At 44.3% G+C, this 24,829-nt stretch overlaps 1 protein-coding gene across 1 annotated transcript in view; it reads left to right on the plus strand.

Moving 5' to 3' along the window:
- LOC124803270 (protein dachsous) overlaps window positions 1-24,829 on the plus strand; it is a 334,804-nt gene that overhangs the window by 152,729 nt on the left and 157,246 nt on the right. The window contains exons 9-10 of the mRNA XM_047264453.1: window positions 21,000-21,277; window positions 22,973-23,197. Of these exons, the coding sequence (XP_047120409.1) occupies window positions 21,000-21,277; window positions 22,973-23,197 (503 nt within the window). The remainder of the gene's footprint in view (window positions 1-20,999; window positions 21,278-22,972; window positions 23,198-24,829) is intronic.

Genomic DNA, 24,829 nt, shown 5'->3' on the forward strand with positions numbered 1-24,829 from the left:
CTCCGCCGGGGCCAGCCGCACAGTCCATGACTGCAGCGCCTCAGACCGCTCGGCTAATCCCGCGCGACGCCATAGGAAGGATAGAAGCGTTATCGACATCTGTAAGTCAGTTGTTCGTGTTTTCCATACAACTCCACGTGCCTCCTGTTTCCGTTGGTCCAGTAGATCTGACAAAGACCTCTTTCGTTGACACTGCCAGAGGTGACGTAAACAATTACTGAAACCTATCGCAAAGTTACCTGAAAGCTCTTACAGAATACCTGATTCTTTGGTATCTTAGCAGCGTTGCCCAACTCCTGTTTGTCTAACAGATATGTCACAGATAATATTTGGTATAAAATTACTTAATCTACCAATGTTCCTCTCAAATAAATTTACAAGCACATAATGCGACGCTTATTATATTGAGGAGGGTAGCAGGTTAACTGAATTAGCATACATTTCATAAATGAAGTATACACCAACTTCAATCAATTTTTGTTTAACTTCCAAAAGTTGCAAAAATGCCCCACAGAAAATTCACAAAATCCGTTTCCTTAATTTATGACAGAGAGATATAACGTACGGAGCGTATCAAGAATATGACAAGCTATGCTGCAGTAAAATAAGATCTGATATGCCTCTACGTTTTTCAGCAGAAGAAAGTCTAGTCCAGAAGCAATCCCTTCGGCAAATTTCCCAGAAACAGACCGGGTTAAACTAGTTTGCCTGCGGATACGGATAAGGCACTTGTGAATGCGGAGCTGATGTGCATCTAATTTCTCTTATCCGCGCAGAGTAATGATAGGCAGGAAACCTCTTACAGACTGGACTTTTGTTTGAGGCTTAGTGAAACTTCACCGTTTTCGTCGGCGTTATCTTTGTGGTGGATCGTGAAGTCTGCTTCGTGAAATAGGAACTCTCAATTTATCCTCTCGTCTCTTCTTCGGAAGTCCAAGGTCTCTGAGAGCACTCGGTTTGCAAACTAAGGCGTTTTTCAGAGGGGTTTTATCTAGTTCATTTGTCGGTAATAGGTAGTACATTTATATCTAACCCAGCTGATGCCCGGGTGTCCTCATTCAGCGAATTTATTCTTAATTAATTTCGGACGGCTGTCAGTCGTCATTAATGTCTGTTCATCAGACACGCAAGGAAAACTTATATCTTCTGTTAGTAAGATATGCTCCCACTAATTGCTTTTTTGTCCGTCTATCTTCTGATTTATGTCGAAAGTCTTTAATTCGTGTCTGATGGTTTTTTTATTTCAATCAAAAAGTATATCCAGCCGTTTCTCTCAAAAATTTCATTTTTTGTATTTCAGTGACCCTCTTCTCGTTGCTGTTCGGAGACCAGTTCTCACAATAGTACAGCAGTATAGGCACTGCGGTCACTTCATGAAATTTCATTTGTGTGTCCTTCTTTGCCTTGTTGGTAAGCGTTCTCTTTGTATGTCACACATTACTTGGAATTTATTTATATTTTAATTTCCACTTGTGTGCGCCCTCGTTGTCCGGAAGTAAGACCTGATTATCTGCAAATATAATTGCCTTTAAAACTATTTCGAAATCGATTTTTGTAGCTGTGCCAGTCCTCAGTCCTTTATTGTTCCGTCAGTAATATATACTAAAGGAGTGCAGTGATCAGAGGAATCCTTATCCTTGGTTTATGATTTAATCCGTTGTCAACACAGATGGCAATATCAGAATACAGGATGTCCCAGGATAAATGGTTAATATTCAGGGATATGACAGGAAGTTCAATAAACATGGGCTCAAAAATGCATATCTTAAAGAGTTATGAGCACCTCTTTATCTTCGATATTGTGAACAAATGTCTTCTACTGAATGCTCTTCGCTTCCCACATTCTGGGAGGAGGCAGTATGGGCCAAAACAAGAAAAAATGTTCAGTAAGCATAGGCTCTAAAATGCATATCCTAGAGCTGTGCGAACATGTTCCGATTCGCTACTCTGAAACATCTCTTCTGCTGAACAAGTGGTCATAGCTCTTAAGGTATGCGCCTTAGAGCCCATAATTAATAGACATTTTTGCTTCGAACGATCGTCCTTGTCGCATCCATAAATACTGATCGTTCCTCCTGGGACACCCTGTATAACTACCGCGGAAATATTATGTTATTTACTGCGTTATTTATGCTGGGCGGTTTCGGATGATCTGTTACATCAATCAGTTGCGTTATATTTTATAATGCATATATTCATGTTATTGCAGATAATTAACGGCGCTTTTATCAATATTTTCATCGATTCGTTATAATAACTGTCGTATAAAATTGAAACTCACAACGAGAACGAAAGAAAGAAGAAAAAGAGAAAATAAAAGCAGAAAGGGAAGGGACGGAAAGAAGTGAGGAAGAAGTAAGGCTGATAATATGTTTTGAAGCAAACTGCTGGTAGTGGAGATGAAAGATGAAGACTGAACAACTGTTATTTCAAAGGAAAAGACATTAATTTATTGTGAGTACTGTGACTCAACGAAGCGGTTGAAGAGTTAAGATCTCGGACTAGGATTCCAGAGGAGCGGTGTTCAAATCCCCGTCTGGCCATCCAGATGTAGGTTTTTTCGGGGATTCCCCGAGTAACTTAATACGAACACCAGTAGCGATCTTTTGAGCAGGTCACGGCTGATACTGTTTCCCACCGCCGTCCAACGAAGTACGTTGAGAGTATGTGAATGTCTGAGCGACTGAAAACAGTTCACCAGATAGATGTGACACTACAGTATTTAGAGGAACAAATTCTGCTTTGTTCCATTGGAAATGTAATACCTTATTTACTTTGTCACACAAGGACGTTATCCGTAGAACAGAAACTTGTAGAGATGTCACACAGGAAGAACAAATGAGTGAACGATCGACTACTGGGCAGCATGTGCTTGTGTTAAATAGCCGATAGGCGCGCAGGCTCTTCCGATACAGCGCGTGTCCAATGGCCAGGTTACATGCTATCTACACTACTGGCCATTAAAATTGCTACACCACGAAGATGACGTGCCACAGACGCGAAATTTAACCGACAGGAAGAAGATGCTGTGATATGCAAATGATTAGCTTTCCAGAGCATTCACACGAGGTTGGCGCCGGTGGCGAACATACAACGTGCTGACATGAGGAAAGTTTCCAACCGATTTCTCATACACAAACAGCAGATGACCGGCGTTGCCTGGTGAAACGTTCTTGTCATGCTTCGTGTAAGGAGGAGAAATGCGTACTATCACGTTTCCGACTTTGATGAAGGTCGGATTGTAGCCTATCGCGATTGCGATTTATCGTATCGCGTCATTGCTGCTCGCGTTGGTCGATATCCAATGAATGTTAGCAGAATATGGAATCGATGGGTTCAGGAGGGTAATATTGAATGCCGTGCTGGATCCCAAAGGCCTCGTATCACTAGCAGTCGAGATGACATGCATCTTATCCGCACGGCTGTAACGGATCGTGCAGCCACGTCTCGATCCCCGAGTCAACAGATGGGGGCGTTTGCAAGACAACAACCATCTGCACGAACAGTTCGACGACGTTTGCAGCACCATGGACTATCAGCTCGGAGACCGTGGCTGCGGTTACCCTTGACGCTGCATCACAGACAGGAGCGCCTGCGATGGTGTACTCAATGACGAACCTGGGTGCACGAATGGCAAAACTTCATTTTTTTCTAATGAATCCAGGTTCTGTTATCAGCTTCATGATGGCCGCATCCGTGTTTGGCGACATCGTAGTGAACGCACATTGGAAGCGTGTATTCGTCATCGCCATACTGGCGTATCACCCGGCGTGATGGTATGGGGTGCCATTGGTTACACGTCTCGGTCACCTCTTGTTCGCATTGACAGAACTTTGAACAGTGGACGTTACATTTCAGATGTGTTACGACCCGTGGCTCTACCCTTCATTCGATCCCTGCGAAACGCTACATTTCAGCAGGATAATGCATGACCGCATGTTGCAGGTCCTGTACGGGCCTTTCTGGATACAGAAAATGTTCGACCGCGCCCTGGGCAGCACATTCTCCAGATCTATCACCACTTGAAAACGTGTGGTCAATGGTGGCCAAGCAACTGGCTCGTCACAATACGCCAGTCACTGCTCTCGATGAACCGCGGTATCGTGTTGAAGCTGCATGGACAGCTGTACCTGTAGACACCATCCAAGCTCTGTTTGACTCAATGCTCAGGCGTATCGAGGCCATTATTACGGCCAGAGGTGGTTGTTCTGGGTAATGATTTCTCAGGATCTATGCACAGAAATTGCGTGAAAATCTAATCAAATGTCAATTTTAGTATAATATATTTGTCCAATGAATACCCGTTTATCGTCTGCATTTCTTCTTGGTGTAGCAATTTTAATGGCCAGTAGTGTAGATAACCGTTCACACAAAATCAGCTGTGTATCGCTTAACACGAGCTTCGGAGTCGCCAGCGACTGACCAGGTGAGCCTAGAAAGAGTCGGAGTGATCTGTCATCGGATGTTCCGCGCGGCACATTCCTGTGACTGGGAACACAGCGGCTGTTGTCCGAGTCTCCGAGGCGGCACCTCCTCACAGGCGAGGGTCCCGGGCGCCCCTCGCGACCACTGTGTTTGCCGGCCGGTCCGCCCTCCAAATATTAAACCAGCTATTGTCGGCGAGTCGCTGCGCCCTCAAAGGCTGTTTTATTTTTTCAGTATTATTTTTCGAAATATTGACCGACGGCTCGAGTTACCCCCGGAGCACGACCTCCCACCAGAGGGCCTGGCCTGCCCGGACGTCATGGCGGGTGGCGGTCCCTTTCCTGCCGCCCCCTTCCGTCTCTTTATTGTTCATTCACGAGCCCACATTCTCTCTCGCCTGCCTTCGTCTCCCCCTCGCCCCTCTCCCTGCCGGCAGCGCCCCGCTTCGTACACAGGCGATGCGCGTGGGACGGGTTTGGGAATTTCCCCAAGTACAAACACGGTCCTGGGTGTAATGAAAGTCTTTTCGAGTTTGAGCAGAGGACGAGAATCCTAAATGTGAATGTCGTGTACCAGGTTTACCCGTGTCTGTAAAGGGAGGGCTGCGTCACATTCTCGACGAGCCGTCGCTTCGTGTGTGTGTGTGTGTGTGTGTGTGTGTGTGTGTGTGTGTGTGAGAGAGAGAGAGAGAGAGAGAGAGAGAGAGAGAGAGAGAGCGTCCGTTTGTGTGTCCGCTTAGCATACAGAGCACAGAGTCGCACAAATGCACGCTTAACGCAGTCTCTTCTTTCATTACTTCGCCAGCAGGCATCCGCACTTTAAGCACGTAGTTTCCCTGACTGCCCATTTCCTCTGAGCATTTAGCGATGACGGCGGCTTCTGCTCTCGTTCACTCTCTTGAGCAGCTGCTACTGTTCGCAATCCCAAGTCGGGTGTTAACGTCAGTGCGCAGTAAACGTGATATTGACTTTACAATTACGCTCTTGTGCGCGTACTGACCATTGGCTGCAGAACCAAAGTAAACGGACCTATTAGTCGTTAAACTACTTATTAACGCGCGACTTTTGTAGCTAATATACGCAAACGTTAGGCCTGTCTGTCGCCAGATATCGCCTCTATTCCCAACTAACATCTGTGAACCAGAGTGTTTGAGAAAAAAAGACTCGCCCGTTTGCATGTTGAAATATACGTACATATGTCTCTTATAGTTTATCAACATACTGACACGTATTCTAGTCACCACTTCTCATTGCTTTATAACTCAGTCACAACAACTCGGAAAGAAAGCGATATGCTACCTGTCACTTGTGGAAAGCCAATTACCTGTGTGAGGATCCGAATATGACCAAGTAAACCTCCGTTCGTACGCCAGAAGCCTAAATACCATGCTTAAGGTTTAGTCGTGAAACGTCCCATACGTGTATTGATGTTGCGCCGATAAACTTCGTACATTTTTATTCTGACGCACAAATGAAAGTAGACCTATAGTATTTGATTACAGAAAATGTTCTTTTCCGACTACACAAAGCTCTCAAATGCATTACCCTGTTCTGTCTGTCGCGTATGACGTTCTTTGGTAGAAAAACCATGCTTTTAATTCTGTTTCTGCAAAATGACTTCGTCTATGGAATTCGTCTGCGAACAATGGATATTCGCTGTGCAGTAGTCTTCTTGTAATTTCTTCTACCTATCATCGTGATTTCCCTGATAGCGAAACATGTAAAGGAAAATAAACTGAATCTGAGCCTGATGTCTTACTATTGTGTAGACCTTGTTAGCTCATGGAAAGAAACGCAAAAAATTGAAGGAGATGGCGAATCAGCATAGTCAAAAATCTGATCTAAATACGATAAATTGAAACAGAAGAGCCCCCAATAACACAGAAAGAACAAGTCATAACATCAACTTCGAAGGGAAATGGTTAAAATCTGCCTCACATATCAAAACTCAAGATGGTTTCGCATCAAAGGATGCAAACATGAAATTGTCGCTGCTCGTATGAACCCCTAAAAATCGTGAAATTTCTATAGTAAAGTGAGAAAACCCGCTAAGTTCATAGTTGACGTGCTGTGGAATTAAAGACAGAAGAAAAAGTTATATTTGTAACTTGAAGGAGAGCAATCCGAAAGAAGCATTGGGACACTGAAGTACTTATTGGTGACGTTTGAGTCGTTGTACTCTTCCTTGGGCAGGAACGGAAATAGTAACGAGTTCGACTACGACAGAAAAACGGAGGTACGAAAGCAAAAGGGCTAAATTGACGACCAAGTAAGTAATGGCCAGAGAGAGATAACTTAGAAATAGAGATAATATACCTCAGGTGAAAAAAAACCAGCCTAGGACCACGGAATGGTTCAAATGGCTCTGAGCACTATGCGACTTAACAGCTGAGGTCATCAGTCCCCTAGAACTTAAAACTACTTAAACCTAACTAACCTAAAGACATGACACACATCCATGCCCGAGGCAGGATTCGAACCTGCGACCGTAGCGGTCGCGCGGTTCCAGACTGAAGCGCCTAGAACCGCTCGGCCACACCGGCCGGCACCACGGAATGATTGTGCTCTATAGAAGAATGGAACTTAAGATAAGGGCTCCCCTACTAAATTGTCACAATGCTTATTCAATTGTCATATTTTTCATACTTCTTAAATCTGTTAGCTATGAAGGAAAATCATGGAGAAAAGACGGTATTGTGCCATCGTATTAGCTATGTGAGTCGCCCTAACATTTGTGGCCAATAGCACTAGAACATCGAAAATTCTGGGCCCCCCCCTCACAACCCCCCCTCCTTAAACTTACCGATCGACCAAGAATAGCGTGTTTCCACAAGAAAGAAAACTGCAGGAAAATACAGAAACGTGACAAAAATCAGTCTGTCATGGCGTTTGCAATGAGCAGCCATCTACCTACTTTAGCTGCTCTTTCTGCAACAAAACAGTGTTTAAAGATAATTTTCGTTTCGATGGTGTTAGATTGTTAATTTTATCGTCTGCTCTGTTCTGTACCGTTTGTCAACAACGTCTGTGTACTCGGTAGAGCGAGTTATAGGTTCGTCGATGAAATGGCCGCATCTACTACGTAAGAAAAGACGGACGCGTCTTCGCCTTGGACTTGTTATTTATCATTATCGTCCAGAAAACGGGTGGTAGGAGAGCACTCCTCCATATCTGATCTCGATACCCCTATTTCCGAAGTAATTTCGTCATCTTCTTCGTCATTTATACGAGGTGCACTCCACAATTTCTATCATTCTCGAAATGAAGTCTAAGATAAGTAAATTACAAAATGACGAAGACCAAAAGTGAAATTATGAGTGAGTGCGTATTACAGTACAAGATCGTCTCGTGCTTATTACGACTAACCGATATCGAAATTAGTTGTACGCGGGCACTGAGGGTGGAGAAACTTTTTCACAGGGTTTGTTAACAAGAAATGTTACGTCTAAGATGAGATGGAGAATGCTGAGTTGAGAAACTAATTAAATGGGCACGGGATTTGAAGTAGTATTGGCCGTAATAACATAGTGCGACTAAGAAGCAAATATAGTCAAGTGTCCGAGCCGAGGTTGCAGGAATTAAGTCGGGGTACGTGATACCCCGGGGAGCGGAGGACGTTTTCTGACCGAACCTGCAATTAAACACAAACGAACCAAGCGGAGCAAAAATGAAAAAGAAAGTACCTCCCAATATAGATTAGAGTTCACTAGAACCTTAACAATTCCTCTTGTCTTCGCTTCTTCTCGGTTTTTTTTTTCTCCTTCGTGAAAAAAGAAAACCTTTAGAAGCGAAACGACGCAAAATGATCGTCCATTTAAGATATTAATTGGATGCAAGGCATCAATTTGAGACAGAACGTAACTACTTTTAGTCAACGGAGACAGGGAGAGGTGGTGAGGGAGGGCAGAGCACAGGCTTTCGCCGGCATAATGATCAGAACAAGAGGAGGGGAGGGAAAGAGATGCGGAGGGTATATGACGGGGAGAGAGAGAAATAGAGACAGAGAGGGGGGAGGGCTACTTTAGGGTGGACATGACCGGGGAACAGGCTAGCGTCAAATGGGAAATTAATATTCAATCACGGGCTCTCGTACAAGGTACCGCAACGACAGGTCTCCTTCGAAAGCACGCAGGAAGTTCAGCTGACCAAGTTTGTCATGGTGAAACCAAGGTGATAGCTTTTTTCTTCTTTTTTTTGACCTCGTAGATTACTGTTCCTCAAATATGTCGTTCTGTCATCTCTTTCTTAGAACTGTTTGAAATGGAACGTATTTGTCGACTCAGCAATAGGGAACTCGAGAGACAAGCTGAGGTAGCCCTATTGTTCTGCATGTATGAAGTGAAACATTTTACTTCCGTTGGGCTAAGAACTTGAAGTGCGCGTGTGAAGAACTCAAAAAGTGAGAAATGTGTACCTGCACCTGCATTTTTCGGTGGGCACCAGGTTATGTATTTCGAACCGAATGAGGTGGCGCATCGTATTCTGGAGGATGTGCCTTCCAGATTTAGCTGCACTATAGTTTCCTCAAATCGGATGTGGTGAATGCCGGGCTAGTTGTTTCCAAAAAGAAGTTTTGGATCCATCTGTAATTGCCTCTTCGTTGACGGCACGTTAAATGTTCCTTCTTTTTTATTTTTTTTATTCCTTTTTTATTCATACCACCCTGTTTTATTACGAGCGCTTTTAAACGTCAGACCAAGATATCAATCGTATTATTATTATTATTATTAATCAATTCCGAATGATGCACTCGCGATTCGCGCAACGCATGTGGAAAGTGTTTGAGGCCGTTCGCGGCAGCTGATCCCCTGACCAGTGTCGAAGCCGCTGTGAGTTTACATTTGCAACTGAATCAACATCGATACTCCGCAGTCGACCTTACGACGCGAGGCGGAGGGTAACAAGTACCACTACTGCCTATTTCCTTTCCTGTTCCACTCGCAAGCAGAACAAGAGAAAAACGACTTTCTATGTGCCTCCGTTGAGCCCTAATTTCTGGTATGCTACCTTCGCGCTCCTTACGAGCAATAATGTTGGAAGCGAGAGGATCGTTCTGCAGTCAGCTTGGAATGTCGATTCCTTAAATTTTCTTAATATGTGTTCATGGATAACAATGTCCCTTTCCCCTCCATGGATTCCCATTTGAGTTCCCGGAGCACTTACGCGTTGTTCGAACCAACCAGTAACAAATCTAGTAGCGCGATTCTGAACTGCTGCGATGTCTTCCTTTACTCAAGAAAAGGTCACATTAGCGTCCTACATGCGGTTGCACTTACAGGTGAACCAAACTTTTGTCGAATTCTCCAAATAGACCGAAATCTACCACTCACCTTTTCTACCACAGTCGTCACATGCTCGTTCCATTTGATATTGCTTTGCAACGTTACGACGTGACTTTATCAAGCAGGACACTAATAATGCTGTATTCGAACATTATGGGTTTCGTTTTCCTATTTAGCCGCATTAACTTAAACTATTCTACATTTAGAGCTAGCTACATTTCATCACATCAACTAGAAATTTTCTCTGAGTCATCTTGTGCCGATCTACAGTCACTCAATTTGGACACCCTACCGTACACCACAGCATCGTCAGCAAACAGCCGCAGATCGCTGTCCACACTGTCCGCCAAATCATTTGTGTATACAGTGAATATAGCGGTCCTATCACACTTTCCTGAGGCACTCCTGACGATACTCTTTGTTTCTCATGAACACTCGCCATCGAAGACAGCTTTCTGGGTTCTATAACTTAAGAAGTATTGTGCCTTTTTTAACAGCCTGCAATCGGGCACAGTGTCAAACGCTTTCCGGGAATCTAGAAATGTGTAATCTGCCTATTGCCCTTGAACCGTCGTGTGTCTGGCCGCAGAGAATGGGAACGGAATAAAATCCGCCGGCCGCGGTGGTCTCGCGGTTCTAGGCGCGCAGTCCGGAACCGTGCGACTGCTACGGTCGCAGGTTCGAATCCTGCCTCGGGCATGGATGTGTGTGATGTCCTTAGGTTAGTTAGGTTTAAGTAGTTCTAAGTTCTAGGGGACTGATGATCACAGCAGTTGGGTCCCATAGTGCTCAGAGCCATTTGAACCATTTGAATAAAATCCGAACGTGTTACGTCTCCACTGTGGGTTCGGGAAGGACCTGGAGGCAGGCGGTGCTTCGAGATTTGCCCGCAGGAGGCAAAAGGAAGAGGGTGACTGCGCGCCGGCAGCTGCAGGGGGGCGCGGTGGCCGCCGTAAAAACTGGTAATAATCACAATCACAGCAGCGGCGGCGGCAGACAATCGCGTGTTGGCCCGTCACAAGGACACGCGGCCGCCATAATGAAAGATGGGCGTGCGCGCGCCGAGAGCGTGTTGGCACGCCTGCCACCCGGGCACGGCACGGCACGGCACGGCCCGCGGTCCGAAGCCGGTGATTCTCAACCGTTCTCCACGTCCGTCTACACTGCCGTGCCAGTACTCTAAAACTTACACGTAGCCGTCTCTCCACGGGCTGTAAGATACGCAATCAAATCGCATTTCAGAGTATGATGTAGGTATACCTACCTAACGTGACCATTTCTTTGTTCTTTGCCAGAACGGAACGCTTGCAGAATTTACGGAAAAAACTTATTTTACTATTTATAATTTATTCAAAAACAAAGACATGGCATCAAGTATATATAGTTTGAATGAATCAATTTTAGACTGCAGTTGCAAACGCATTTGTTTTATATTTGTCGACGGAGGAAGTCAGTTTCAAATGAAATGGCGTAAACAAAGTACATGTTCAGGACTGAGGCAAAAAATTCACAGTCGAAGGATGTCATTGATAAGGTACTCTAACAATATTGCTGTTCCCTTCGAAAGGGAGGAAGAATTAAAGGACTTGTTGAACTGAAGGAAAAGTCCACTGACCACAGACTGTGGACTGAGCTTTGTCCACAGAAAGACGATAGTACTATGCGCAAAAGACATGAGATTAGTAATAAACTTATCACCAAAATTGGGTGATCACGTATTTTATTAAAAAAAAGGAATTTTGGTACCTTGGAAGTAAAATAATGCATTATGGACGAAGCAAGGAGTACATAAGAAGCAGACTAGCAGGGACAAAGAGAGCATTTTTCCCAAATATTAATAAATCTAATAGCATCGAGCAAATCCATAATTTGAGAAAGAAATTTCTGAGAATGTACATGTAGAACGTAGCATATCATGGAGTGGAACATGGGTCGTCGGAAACCTGGAGAACAACCGGAAACTGGATGCTTTTGAAATGTGTTGCTATCTAAGAATACTACAAATTTAAATGGACTGGCAAAGTAAAAAATGAAGTACCAGAAAGAGTGAATGAGGAACTAAGTCTATGGAAAAATCTTACCAGCAGAAGGGATATTTTAGTGGAACATCTGCTACGGCATCCAGTAATAGTTGATATGGCGCTGTAAGGAGTGCTAAAGGGGCAAAAGTAGATGAACCTGCAAAGACTCGAATATTCACATTATATAGGGCGTCGTCTGTACAAGCTACATACAAGTGAAACCTTTGGCAAGAGATAGGAAAATATAGTGAACAGCATCAAATCAGCCGAAAGACTGACGAGACTTTTGTTTAAAGTGTCGTAGCCTCCGTGGACGTTCCTTCAGCTGTTTAGAGTCTCCCGCTTCTCAATTATCTGTCCCAGACGACTCTTGTAGACTTTCTTGAAAAAATGGAATGACTAGTAATTAGGCTAAGTACTTTTTTTCTAGGAGAAAAACAAACGTTGTAATCCCAGGAATAGTGTGAGTGTACAGTGCCTGCGCTTCCCAAATCGAGGAGCGGCCGCAGCCGGCGCGCCGTGTCGCACAGAGAGAGCACTGGGTGGTCCACGGCCCGGCAGTCGGCAGCAACAATTCCCCAGCTGCAGCTGAATCATCGCTCTGCGGGGTAATTGGGATAAGAGGCTTCGTGGAAGACACGACTCGCTAATGCAGAGTCCGCCGTCATTTGTGGGAGGGCCGCGTCGCTCGAGAAACGCCGCCACCGTCAAAAATGGTCCACCTCTGCTGCTGCTCCGTCTAATGTTTCCAACACGCAGTTACGTTCAAATGTAACCCTTGTTGCTCAGCTTACTCTGCAGGGACGATCGAATTAACGCGTCTGAAGGCTCCTCACGAGTTCCAGTCTTAGGCTTAGACAACAACACTGCGGTGTTGGCACAGTCGGAATCTTCCGACTAAAACGAGCACTGCCTACCACCACTGGCTCGTAAATGTCCCGACAATACGCGTCTATTCGTTAGGCAGAGCAACATGAAAAACCGAAATATAAAAGACACAAACTGCAAGCCATGTTTTATAAGAAATGCATCGGTAATGAAGTCCAGAACTGCTGTAGTAATGGACTCCAACAGTAAAATTTACATGAAGCAGAGCCAGGCAGGTCCCTGAAATTTGAAAACAGATCGGAAATTCCCACAGACGCAAGTGGCGCGATGCAAGAGAGTCGTAATAGAAAATAGAACCGAAGACACCTATAAACGATGCAGAGGCATAGAGATCAATATGCGCTGGAGCAGATTAGAGAGGCCAAGACAGTGTATTATAACTCGTTCAACGCCTCCTGGTGTGTGTTTGGCATCCCAAAGGATGGACCTTCACGTTTTCTGTTCTGCATGCCATAGAACGTGTTATATTAAAAGTGAGGTAATGTAAAACACCTGTTTTACATAATCAGGCGAATATTCACCGGGTGGCATAAAATATCGACTTCTGACGGGTGTATGCCTTAATCTGCCAAGTTGATCGAATAAACTCGTGACGAATCGTGCACCTGTCGTTGCGGTTAGTCCAACTTGATTAGGATCGAAGATCCACTATGTACGTTGCATAATTGAGAATAAATTTACATCGATCCGACGACCCGACAAATTAATAAATTGAAAATGTTTTTTTCGCTCTATCTGCTACAACCCTTTCGTAGTTAATTCTTAATTGGATGTTAGGACTATACATATCTGTTTGACTCTGCTTAAATGTTGTAGCTTAACTCTATTTTGTTTTCGTTTTACCTATCAAAGCGTATGTGACCACGAACCAGCAGGCACTTTTTTGTCACATTTCGATATTTTACACTTTAACCCAGATAATCTCACATTTTATGTCGTACATTTATTAATGACTAATTTTCCCATTTAAACAACAGAATAAAAACTGACTACCCAAGCACCTTCTCAAAAGCTGCAAGTGGAATGGTAGGAGCTCATGAAGCGTTTTGGTAATCATTCTATCTTTATATTTTTTCGTCCAATATAAATGTGCTTCATGTGATGTAACTTATTCCACCTTCGTATACATCGATATGTCCCGTGCTTTCCCACGAGATGTGGGTACTTTTCTTACTTGTTCGGATTATGCACCTAACGCATGAGCCTGCAATAAATAATGCACGTCATAATCACACCACTTTGTGTTGACGATGGCGTCGAAGGGCAGCGGAGCTTCAAACATCTAACGCATTGCCATCAGGACAATGACTGTCGTAAGTGACACTCTTGTTGTACACTGTAGTTTCCACTCATGTGGATATGCTCGCGTCTGATGACCGAAGGAAATAATATGCGACATGCGGCGGCAAGACTGTGCAGTAATTCCAAAGGCCATTGTTCTCTGTCTAGCGATGTCTGCCAAATTTCTACACTTCGTCTGCTTCTGGAACAACGTTGGCTGTCGCAAGAGGCGTCGATATTTTCTCTGTTGCCCGTACCAGCAGCAACAGTGGAGTGGACGGCAGCGGGCTATGTTAGGCGGACTGCGCGCGCAGCCTTTCAGGTTAGGCTGCCCGGCCGCTGCCCCTGACGTCAATTTAGGAGCTATAAAAGCCTCATTCAGCAGGGAATGCATTTAATGAGGGGACACAGCCGCCAGCTTTAATTGTACGGAGGGAACCGTCGTTTTATAGTTTTCGGGAGGAGAATGGCAGGCCTCTTCCACCCGGGAGTGTCCAAAATGCGTCATAACGACGTCGAGGTCGCACCCAGAGCGAATATCTTCGTCGAGGGCGAGTCGCCCAAGTTGTAAAGCCGTGGCCCTTTTTTTTCGCTCCGGGCATTCTGCATAGCAGTTTCATTTATCACGTTCTCTAGAAAATGAAGAAAGGAAGAATAGGGTTTAACATCCCACCGACATTAGAGGCAAGCTCGAATTGAGGAAATAAATCGGTCGTACCCCTTCGAAAGAATCAGTTAAGTATTTTCCCTACTTTATGTAGGAACCGATGGTACGTCTAAAGCAGCGGATCTAGACGGGAATTCGAACCGCCGTCATCCCGAATTCAAGTGCAGTGTCTTAAACATTGCACCACTGCGCTCAGCACGTTTTCTATCAGAACACGAAAGAGATCATCGTAGTCATAAAGTATTTAACGTCCACTGCTGAACAGAGATAACCTCCGGACGTCTCCATAAATTATTCTCTTCATCTACAGCTGTCCGTGTCACTCTTGCGTGTTGTCTGGTGATGTGTACTCTTTTGACATTACGTCGTCGTCTCGATTTGTTGTTACCTCTCGGAATCCAGGAGAAGCTTCGTATTTCCACCTACGCACCAATTCGCCTGTCTACATGTCCTCCACCTGCCTTTATTGCGTTTTCAAAGCCGTCATAGCTACGGCTTCCACTTGAGTATTTTCTGTGATCCATTTGTCATTTGTTTGTTTTCGTTTAACTCCTAGTAATTTCCCACCATGCAACTCTCTCTCTCTCTCTCACCTTTAGTTCTCGTATTGAAAGTTCAGGTCCCACTGCCACAACAAAAATTGTAATCCTTCCGTTTCAAACGAGAACTCTGCTGGGTGGTTATAATTATACTTTCGCCACATGAGAAGGCCTCATTGATAAACAAGTGATCACAGGACAATGAAACTTTATGCAAACGATTGTAAGGACACGCGAGAGAGAAATAACGAATAAACCATTGGAAGAAAGAAAATTTAATTGCCACAAGAGAGGGTAACATTTGTTAATTGCGTACCATATTTACATTCCACGCTACAAACGTTACTCGGTGTGACGAAGTGACGACCGTCTGCGTCCACGACAGCCTGAAACCGCACCAGAGATCGCTTCACTGCTTCCCGAAACATCTCAGGTGGGGTGCTGGACCACGGAATGTCCAGCTATCGTGACACAGCACGTGCTCTGCTTGAAGATCGCACATTGCGTCGGCCTCTCCCAGGAGCAACTCCCAAATCATCATATAATTCGAATTTCCGAATCATTTTCTTCAACCTCGGTGCGGAAAGAGGACCTCTCCGTATTCCTTTAATGCGTCGATACTCGCAAACGGCGGCAGCACTGTTACTGTTATTTTGATAAAACAATTTTACGAGTAAAGCCCTGCTGAATTTGTCCAGGCCGAAATTGAGTGCAACTGTAATGCACAGTGATGCTTAAGTTTCATCTCTACATCGTCGTAACAGAAACCGGCGCCTAACGGCAACTCATGTTGGGACTTGAACTTTCAATACGAGAACTAAAGGTGAGAGAGAGAGAGAGAGAGGGAGTTACGTGGTGGGATATTACTAGGAGTTACAGGAGAACAACTCCTGGAGCGCACAGTCTGAACATCACTCCTATAAAGTTGGGTACCTGTACAGTAAGTAGTTTTCCGCCTACAATGGCTCAAATAGCGAAAATTTAATAATATCCAAACTTTATTTACCAAAGACATAGCAGGCCATTTCTATTGTTGTGTTTATTACATTTGTTGATCATCTCGTCGTCGTCTTCGACTTCGCTGAACACCAGAACTCACAAACTGGTTGTATGACGTTGCTGTTAATTTCTTTTCGACAAATCAAATGGGTCTGAGCACTATGGGACTTAACTTCTGAGGTCATCAGTCCCCTACAACTTAGAACTACTTAAACCTAACTAACCTAGGGACATCACACACATCCATGCCCGAGGCAGGATTCGAAACTGCGACCGTAGCGGTCGCACGGCTCCAGACTGTAGCGCCTAGAACCGCTCGGCCATCCCGGCCGGCTCTTTTCGACATGCTTATTATATATTTGTCTAGTTTCATTGTTAATTGACATTCAGACATACTTTCGTAGGAAAACTAAACGAACACGTGTCAACGGACTACTGACTGCAAAACAAATGCAGTTACAGCAGAGTTTATGGAAAGTAACCTGTAACACAAAATTAATGTGAAGTGCATAAAAATGAAATGTAGTTAGAGAAAAGTGGTTTCCTAAAAGAAATTTTTGCTTCCAGTCTCTGCCAACAATATACGCAAAGGACCAGTAAGCCGGCCGGAGTGGCCGAGCGGTTAAAGGCGCTACAGTCTGGAACCGCACGACCGCTACGGTCGCAGGTTCGAATCCTGCCTCGGGCATGGATGTGTGTGATGTCCTTAGGTTCGTTAGGTTTAAGTAGTTCTAAGTTCTAGGGGACTTATGACCACAGCAGTTGAGTCCCATAGTGCTCAGAGCCATTTGAACCATTTGAAAGGAACAGTAAACACTATACAAAACATTATATTAGCAACGTAAACTGTGTTTTACTCTACATTAACTGAAATGTAGGAACGTATTAATTATAGAAAACTTTTGAAGACTCACAACTATTTATGCTTTACCAATAAAGAGACTCACCTGGACAATATTCTCTATTTTAAGAACGCTTAAGACAGGAAAAGGCATGTAGTACGTGCTGTTGCGAGAGTTTGTCACTAAAACACACAACACTGTGTAATACTGAATCGTCAAGGCTGATTAAAACTGTGTGCGGGACCGGCGGTAGTCGAACATCCAGAACCTTGTGTTTTGTGGGCAGTGCTTTTACCGACCAATTTTTTTTCTTCGGTCAGCAACTCTCTTACTGACTATTTTAAATACAGTTTTAGTAGTTCCATGATATTTACTATTCTTGACAAACTGATATAATGAAATAAATGCAAAATTTAATAATGAATTGTCTCTGTTGCCTTTTAAGTCATAATAATGAAGCTGTGACTTCGAAAGATGTCATTATTTATTTACTTATCGTACGGAAATGCAAACTGAAGTGCAGCTAACAGACACAAATTTCGAATTTTTCAAACCATCGAAGGGCTGCCTCTGTCGCTTCAAAAAAATCTAGATTTCCAGTGTAAGCTCGTTTCTTACAGATTCTTTGAATGCGCTTGATGTTGATTTTCATCGCTGGAGTCACAGTGAGAAGTCGCTATTCCTCGTCTCCGACCACTTCTTGTTAATTTGAAATCCGTTGCTTGCAGCAATTCTGCCAATATGATTGCTCATTCTAACTGCAGGGACATTAGAGAGGATTGGAAGCTGGGAGATTTTAGTTAAATTTTCATATTCCTGGAGAAGGACATTCTGTCTTTCAAGATCTGGTGGTGCAGTGTGGCTTAGAGACGGTAACTGATGAAGAGGAGTACACCTGATGCGTCACGTTGTTGTTCTCATTGCTGAATTTTGCTGAACATCGGTTTTTCTCACACGTCAACTGTTAAGCAGTACTGGAGCCAGCAGAGTAAACGAGCCCTAAGGCAGATCATGGTAGTATTGCAGTTCTCGCAACCCGTGACGTACCATTCAGCTTCTGTGTTATTAATTCTTATCTATTTTTTAATACAATTTCATTTTAACTGTTTAAACAATACGAAAAGTACGATTTATAATTAAGCGTCTTACACTGTATAATGAAAAAGGGGCGCTTATACTGAGATGTGAGCTATCTAGACGCAGGGCGCAGTACACAAACCGAATGAAAGATTTACTCTGACTACGCAATATTCTTTCTCTCGAGATGAGTTGTCAGGTAGGGCACAGAAGCGCTGTACCTCCGTGGACACCGAGGTTTGTCTGTACTACACGACCACGATATTATTGCACTTGGCCTCCTGTGGCCGCTATCGCAAACACGCGGCGATGTTACAGTAAACAAAAACCATACCAATTTTTTTACTGTCGTATAACTGTGGAAGTGCAAATAGATTCACGAGCAAGTTATCTGATCGTTAGAACAACAGAGCACATTCTCATTGTAAAAGAAAAAGTACCACCACAACTGTATCGTGAGAATTTCTTTATTCTATCAACGACTAACTTCGGCGGCCCATTACAGCCATCCTCTATTGGCAGTGGGCGTGTTGATGGCGGTAATGTGCCGCAGAAACTAGTCGTGTAATAGACAGTCTCAAGGTAAAGGTGTGGTGGTACTTTTTCTCATGTATATCATCAGCTGAAGCTCCTCATCTATGCAGTAAGATGGCCATCCATAAATTGAACATTCCCATTAGCCTCAAGAGCACACACAAAGACACGAGCCGACCCAAGCGCCCTCACTGCGAGGTGCAATAACATCTACATCTCCATGGTTACTCTGCAATTCACACTTAAATGCCTGGCAAAGGGTTCACCGAACCATTTTCATACTACTTCTCTACCATTCCACTCCCGAATGGCGCGTGGGAAAAAGGAACACCTAAGTCTTTCCGTTCGATCTCTGATTTCTCTTATTTTATTATGATGATCATTTCTCCCTACGTAGGTGGGTGTCAACAAAATATTTACGCATTCGGAAGAGAAAGTTGGTGATTGAAATTTCGCAGATAGATCTCGCCGCAAAGAAAACCGCCTTTGTTTCAGTGACTGCCACCCCAACTCGGGTACCATATCTGTGACAATCTCACCTCTATTGCGCGATAACACGAAACGAGCTGCCCTTCTTTGCACTTTTTCGATGCCTTCCGTCAATCCTACCTGGTAAGGATCCCATACCGCGCAGCAATATCTAGCAGAGGACGGACAAGTGTAATGTAGGCTGTCTCTTTAGTGGTTTTGTCGCATCTTCTAAGTGTTGTGCCAACAAAGCGCAGGCTTCGTTTCGCCTTGCCCACAATATTATCTATGTGGTCTTTCCAATTTAAGTTGCTCGTAATTGTGGTTCCTAGGTACTTAGTCGAATTGACAGCCCTTAGATTTGTGCGATTTATCGTATACCCAAAATTTTATGGGATTTCTTTTAGTACCCATGTGGATGACCTAGCACTTTTCTTTGTTTAGCGCTAATTGACACTTTTTGCACCATACAGGAATTCTCGCTAGATCATTTTGTAATTGGAATTGATGGTCTGATGATTTCACTAGACGGTAAATTACAGCGTCATCTGCAAACAATCTAAAGGGGGTGCTCAGATTATCACCTAGATCATTTATGTAAATCAGGAACAGCAGAGGGCCTATGCCAGATAGCATTTCTGATCTACTCGATGATTTACCGTCTATCACTACGAACTGTGACTTCTCTGAGACGAAATGACGAATCCAGTCACATAACTGAGACGATACTCCCTATGCACTCAATTTGATTAATAGTCGCTTGTGAGGAACGCTATCAAAAGGCTTCTGGAAATCTAGGAATATGGAATCGATCTGAGATCCCTTGTCGACAGCACTTATTACGTCATGGGAATGAAGAGCAAGCTGCGTTGCACAAGAATGATGTTTTCTGAATCCGTGTTGGTTATGTATCAATAAGTCATTTTCTTCAAGGTGATTTATAATCGAGTACAGTATATGCCCCAAAATGCTACTGCAAATTGAGGTCAGTGATATGGGTCTGCAATTGAATGGGTTATTCCTATTTCCTTTCTTGAATATTGGTGTGACCAATGCTACGTTCCAGTGTTTAGGAACAGACCTTTCGTCAAGTGAGCGGTTGTATATGATTGCTAAGAAAGGGGCTATTGTGTCTGCATACTCTGAAAGGAACCTGGTGGTATACCATCTGGACCGAAAAACTTGCATTTCTGAAGTGATTTGAGTTGTTTCGCAACACCTAAGATATCTATTTTTATGTCACTCGTGCTAACAGCTGTTCTGGTTTCTAATTCTGGAATATTTCCTTCGTCTTCTTTCGTGAAGGAATTACGGAAAACTGTATTTAGTAACTCCGCTTTAGTGGCACCATCATCGGTAACATTTCCATCGCTATCGCACAGTGACAGTATTGACTGTTTTTTTCCACTGGTGTACTTTACATACGACCAGAATCTCTTTGAGTTTTCTACCATATTTTGAGACAGTATTTCATTGTGGAAACTATTAAAAGCATCCCGCATTGACGTCCACACTAAATTTCGAACTTCCGTGAAACTTAGCCATTCTTGGGGATTTTGCGTTCTGCTGAATTTGGCATGCTTTTTTAGTTGCTTCTGCAACAGTGTTCTGACTTGTTTTGTGTACCACGGTGGATCAGTCCCGCCTCTTATTAACTTATGCGGTACGAATCTATCTATTGCTGTCGATGCTGTATCTTTGAATTTGAGCAATATCTGGTTACACTTACATAATTAGCTCGGAAGGAATGGAGACTATCTCTTAGGAAGGCATCAAGGGAATATTTATCTGCTGTTTTAAATAGATATCTTTTTCGTTTATTTATAGTGGTTTTGAGCCTCGCTACAATGACCTTGTGTTCACTATCCCTGTATCCGTCATGACGCTCTCTATTAGATCAGAGAGGTCAAGTGTGTTTTCGGTCGAGTGATAATGTCGACGAGCAGGCTGTTTACTTGTCGACCGGTGCGTGCGCAGGCGAGGTGGTGACGCGGGAGCCGCTGGACCGCGAGGCGCGCGCCTCGTACGAGCTGGTGGCGGAGGCGCGCGACCAGGGGGCGCCGGCGCGCAGCGCGCGCGTGGCGGTGCGCGTGCGCGTCACCGACGTCAACGACTGCTCGCCCGAGCTGGTGGACCCGCGCGAGGACGTGGTGTCGGTGCGCGAGGAGCAGCCGCCCGGCACCGAGGTGGGCCGCGTGCGCGCCGTCGACCGCGACGACGGCGCCAACGCCTCCGTCACCTACTCCCTGCTCACGGTGAGTGCCCCGGCCGCGCCGCCTGGCTTCCCGTCACGCGAGTTCCTTGTACTTCATGTCTCGAACGTGCAACTGTTCCCCAACGCTACTACTTCTCTTAGAGGAGGCTCCTGGTTGATTTAGCTACTCCCTTCTTACGGTCTCAATTCTCCATATACTTATTTCCGCCAAAATCATTTTAGGACCTCTTCAGTTCGTACTTCAATATGTCTATTTAATCTTTGACATCCTTCTGCAGCATCGCATTTCCTGTGATTTCCCGCACATTCCACGTCCCCCACATTTTGCTTCAGCAACTTTTTCCTCTGTTCCACGCTACTGTTAAATACATCAACATTTTAATTACTTTAGCAGACTGCAGACGATTTATAAAAATGTCCTATATCGTGCAACCTCTCTCCCTTTTTTTAGCAACACGTTCTTCACCCCCACCCATATACATTTGTAATTTTCTTGTTTGGCATTACCTTGTAATCTCACTACATGCATACAACAATAGTACTTTTACTCCTTTGGGGACTGTGTATACCAGAATTCTGATGATAACAAAGTCGCTCTTCTGTTCTATTTCTGTGTTTCCTTGCCCCATAAGTACGGTGCCTATTTCAATCAGTAGGACTTGTAAGTCGTCTCTTCTTTCCTCCGCTAGCGAATCGTAACGTTTATTCGTCTTCTTAAATTTTGTATCACCTTCTTCATATTTCTACGACGCTCATGTTAGAGAAAAGTAATGGTAATTTAGAACTCTGCTCTACAGGAATTTGTGTTTCTGTATCTATACATTTTATTGCTCCCAATTGGTTTGCATACCAGGGGTCTCCGCATACGTTATGCTATTTTGCATCATCATTTCTTCTTATATCTCTTAATTTGTTCTTCATTTTGTCTTTTATACTAACGCTATGATCATCCACGTTTTCTATATCCACTTCTTATTTCTTCCGTATTGGTTTTCTGGAAATCTGATGGTAAAGACAGCGCTGAATAGAGTCTGAGCCCATTATGAAATAACTTGCTATATTCTGTAATAAAGATCATTTGCCTCCTTTTTCCTTACAGTTTTTCACTCCCCTAGCCCACAATAAGGAGAGGGGGAAGGACGGTGTTTTCTATGACAAGAAAAACCAGTTTCCTTTTTTACATTCAAGAGAAAACATCAAAAAATGGCGAAGAAAGGTAAAGAGAATAAGTTTCTAGAGTGGAGGTTAGAGGATACATAGGACCACAGTAGGAGGGTGTAAACAAAGGGGTCAAGTAATGAAGTAATGTAGTGGGGAACTGGGGGGGGGGGGGGGGGAGAGAAGGGTATGTTAGAACACAGCAAAGTTATAGGAGGAGGCTGAGATGTGGCTGGGCCATAGTATGAAGAGGGAAGGAGTAGGAAAATTGTAGGGTAGGTGGCACCCCAGGTGTGGGGTAAAATAGGAAAGGATGAATTATTTCATAGAATGGATAAGTGTCTAGCCGATGTCACTCTGTGCCAGGGGGAGCCTGTTGAAGTATTGTTAGAAGAGGGTATGCAGTGTGGTTTGACGGTGTAGGTGTGACAGAGGAAATACTACTGTTCCTGCGATCGCTGGTGTTCGATATGGGCGAGGGCTTCGGAATTCGACGAGAGGAACGATAATACTGAACAGTTATGCGGTTTGCGAGACGAGAGCGGTGTCTGTGAGTGCGCGCTCTGGCTTGCCGCAGGGCCGTGACTCTGACGGCGCCGGGGTGTTCTCGGTGGACCCTGTCACGGGCGTGATCCGCACGCGGGCCGTGCTGGACCACGAGGAGCGCGCCATCTACCGGCTGGCCGTGGCCGCCACCGACGGGGGCAAGCCGCCGCGCCAGGCGGTGCGCCTGCTGCGGGTCGAGGTGCTCGACCTCAACGACAACAGGCCCACCTTCACCAGCTCCAGCCTCGTCTTCAGGGTGAGTAGCGAAGCCACAAAAGTCTTGCGTCACCTCTTCATTTCCAAAATCTTGGCACAGAAAACAAAAATTGGCTCTGAGGCATGCGTATATAGGGTGGTCCACTTAAACGTTCCAGCGCAAATGTCTCTGGAACAACAATAGATATTGAAAAACGACTTTCACGTGTATGAGTCTAAGGCAGGGACTCGCGAAAGTAAATACTGTGAGACATTCTAAAATGTAAGAAAATATTATTTTCAACGCAGACTTACGTTTTCATAAATGGACACCCCGTATTATTTCTTGCGGAATCTGTAATATGAAAAATTACACAAAGATTGGCATTGGTTGCATTGCAATACGTCAATTACATGCTGAGAAATTGCAAAGCGAATTTGATGCTTGAAATAAACGAAACGTGCCACTATTGCACATCCCGAGGTGCAAGTATGAACCCCACGTTGCTCGTAATCACGATGTGACTGACTTACTACGATGCAACGAACGCTGCACTTATTGCTATTGCTATTAAGTTAACTGGAAGCGATACAGCTGTCCAGTCACACAACTACGTACAACTACCATTTACCCCTCTGTTAGATCTTTGGTCAGCAATAAAATATGTTTACCCTGGCTGGTGATATTCGGATTTTCGTTACTGTTGCGTCTATTCTCGTACGGTAGTAAAGATCAATAAAGCACGACCGACTAAATCGTTTCTTATTTTTCATTGTGTCTGGACATCTGTATTGTTTCCAGTTTACATCGTAACAGTAGCAATAAGTACAGAGTTTGCTGCATCGTAGTAAGTCAGTCACATCGCGATTACGAGCAACGTGGGGGTCACACTTGCACCTTTCGCTTTGCAATTTCTCAGCATGTAATTGACGTATTGCAATGCAATCAACGCCATTCTTTTTGTAATTTTTCATATTACTGACTGTGTAAGAAATAATATGGGGTGCCCCCATAAAAAATAACTCTGTGTTGAAAATAATATTTGCTTACGTTTTAGAGTGTTTCATAGTGTCTCTGCCCTACATTCATACCCGCGAGACTCGTTTTTCAATATCTATTGTTATTCCAGGGATATTTGCGCTGAAACTTTTAGTTGGGCCACCCTGCATATGCGTTTCAAATTCAGTATGTGGTGGGACATCCTCTTGTTCGGATGCAGTTTTGAATAATCCAAAGACATCATCAAACCAGTCCTGGACGAAACTCTTCCACTCTTCAGTAGCGAGTGTTCGCAATTCGCACAGAGTAGGTGTTCACTGTCGACATCCAAACACAGATCGTTACAATCGACCTTATACATGTTCGATTGGGTTAACGTCCAGGGAGTAGGCAGAACAGCCCATCCTCGTGATCCTGGCGTGACGAAGGAACGTATTCGGGAAAACAGCACGGTGATCACGCGAGTTATCATACATCAAGATGAAATTACCACCAAAATGTTGGCAACACAATCCCGCTATTGGTTCCAGAATCTCGTCCCCGCACCATAGAGCAGTGTGATTTCCTGCGAGACACTCGATAGGTGCACGGTGACCCACGAAATGACGCCCCAGAATATCTGCCCACACGGCTTTGTTTGCACATGTGGGACAGCGTCGGAGGCATTCCAAACACGATGTCTGCGATTATCAG

This window comes from Schistocerca piceifrons, chromosome 6 (assembly GCF_021461385.2).
Source record: "Schistocerca piceifrons isolate TAMUIC-IGC-003096 chromosome 6, iqSchPice1.1, whole genome shotgun sequence".
NCBI classification, from domain to species: Eukaryota; Metazoa; Arthropoda; class Insecta; order Orthoptera; family Acrididae; genus Schistocerca; species Schistocerca piceifrons.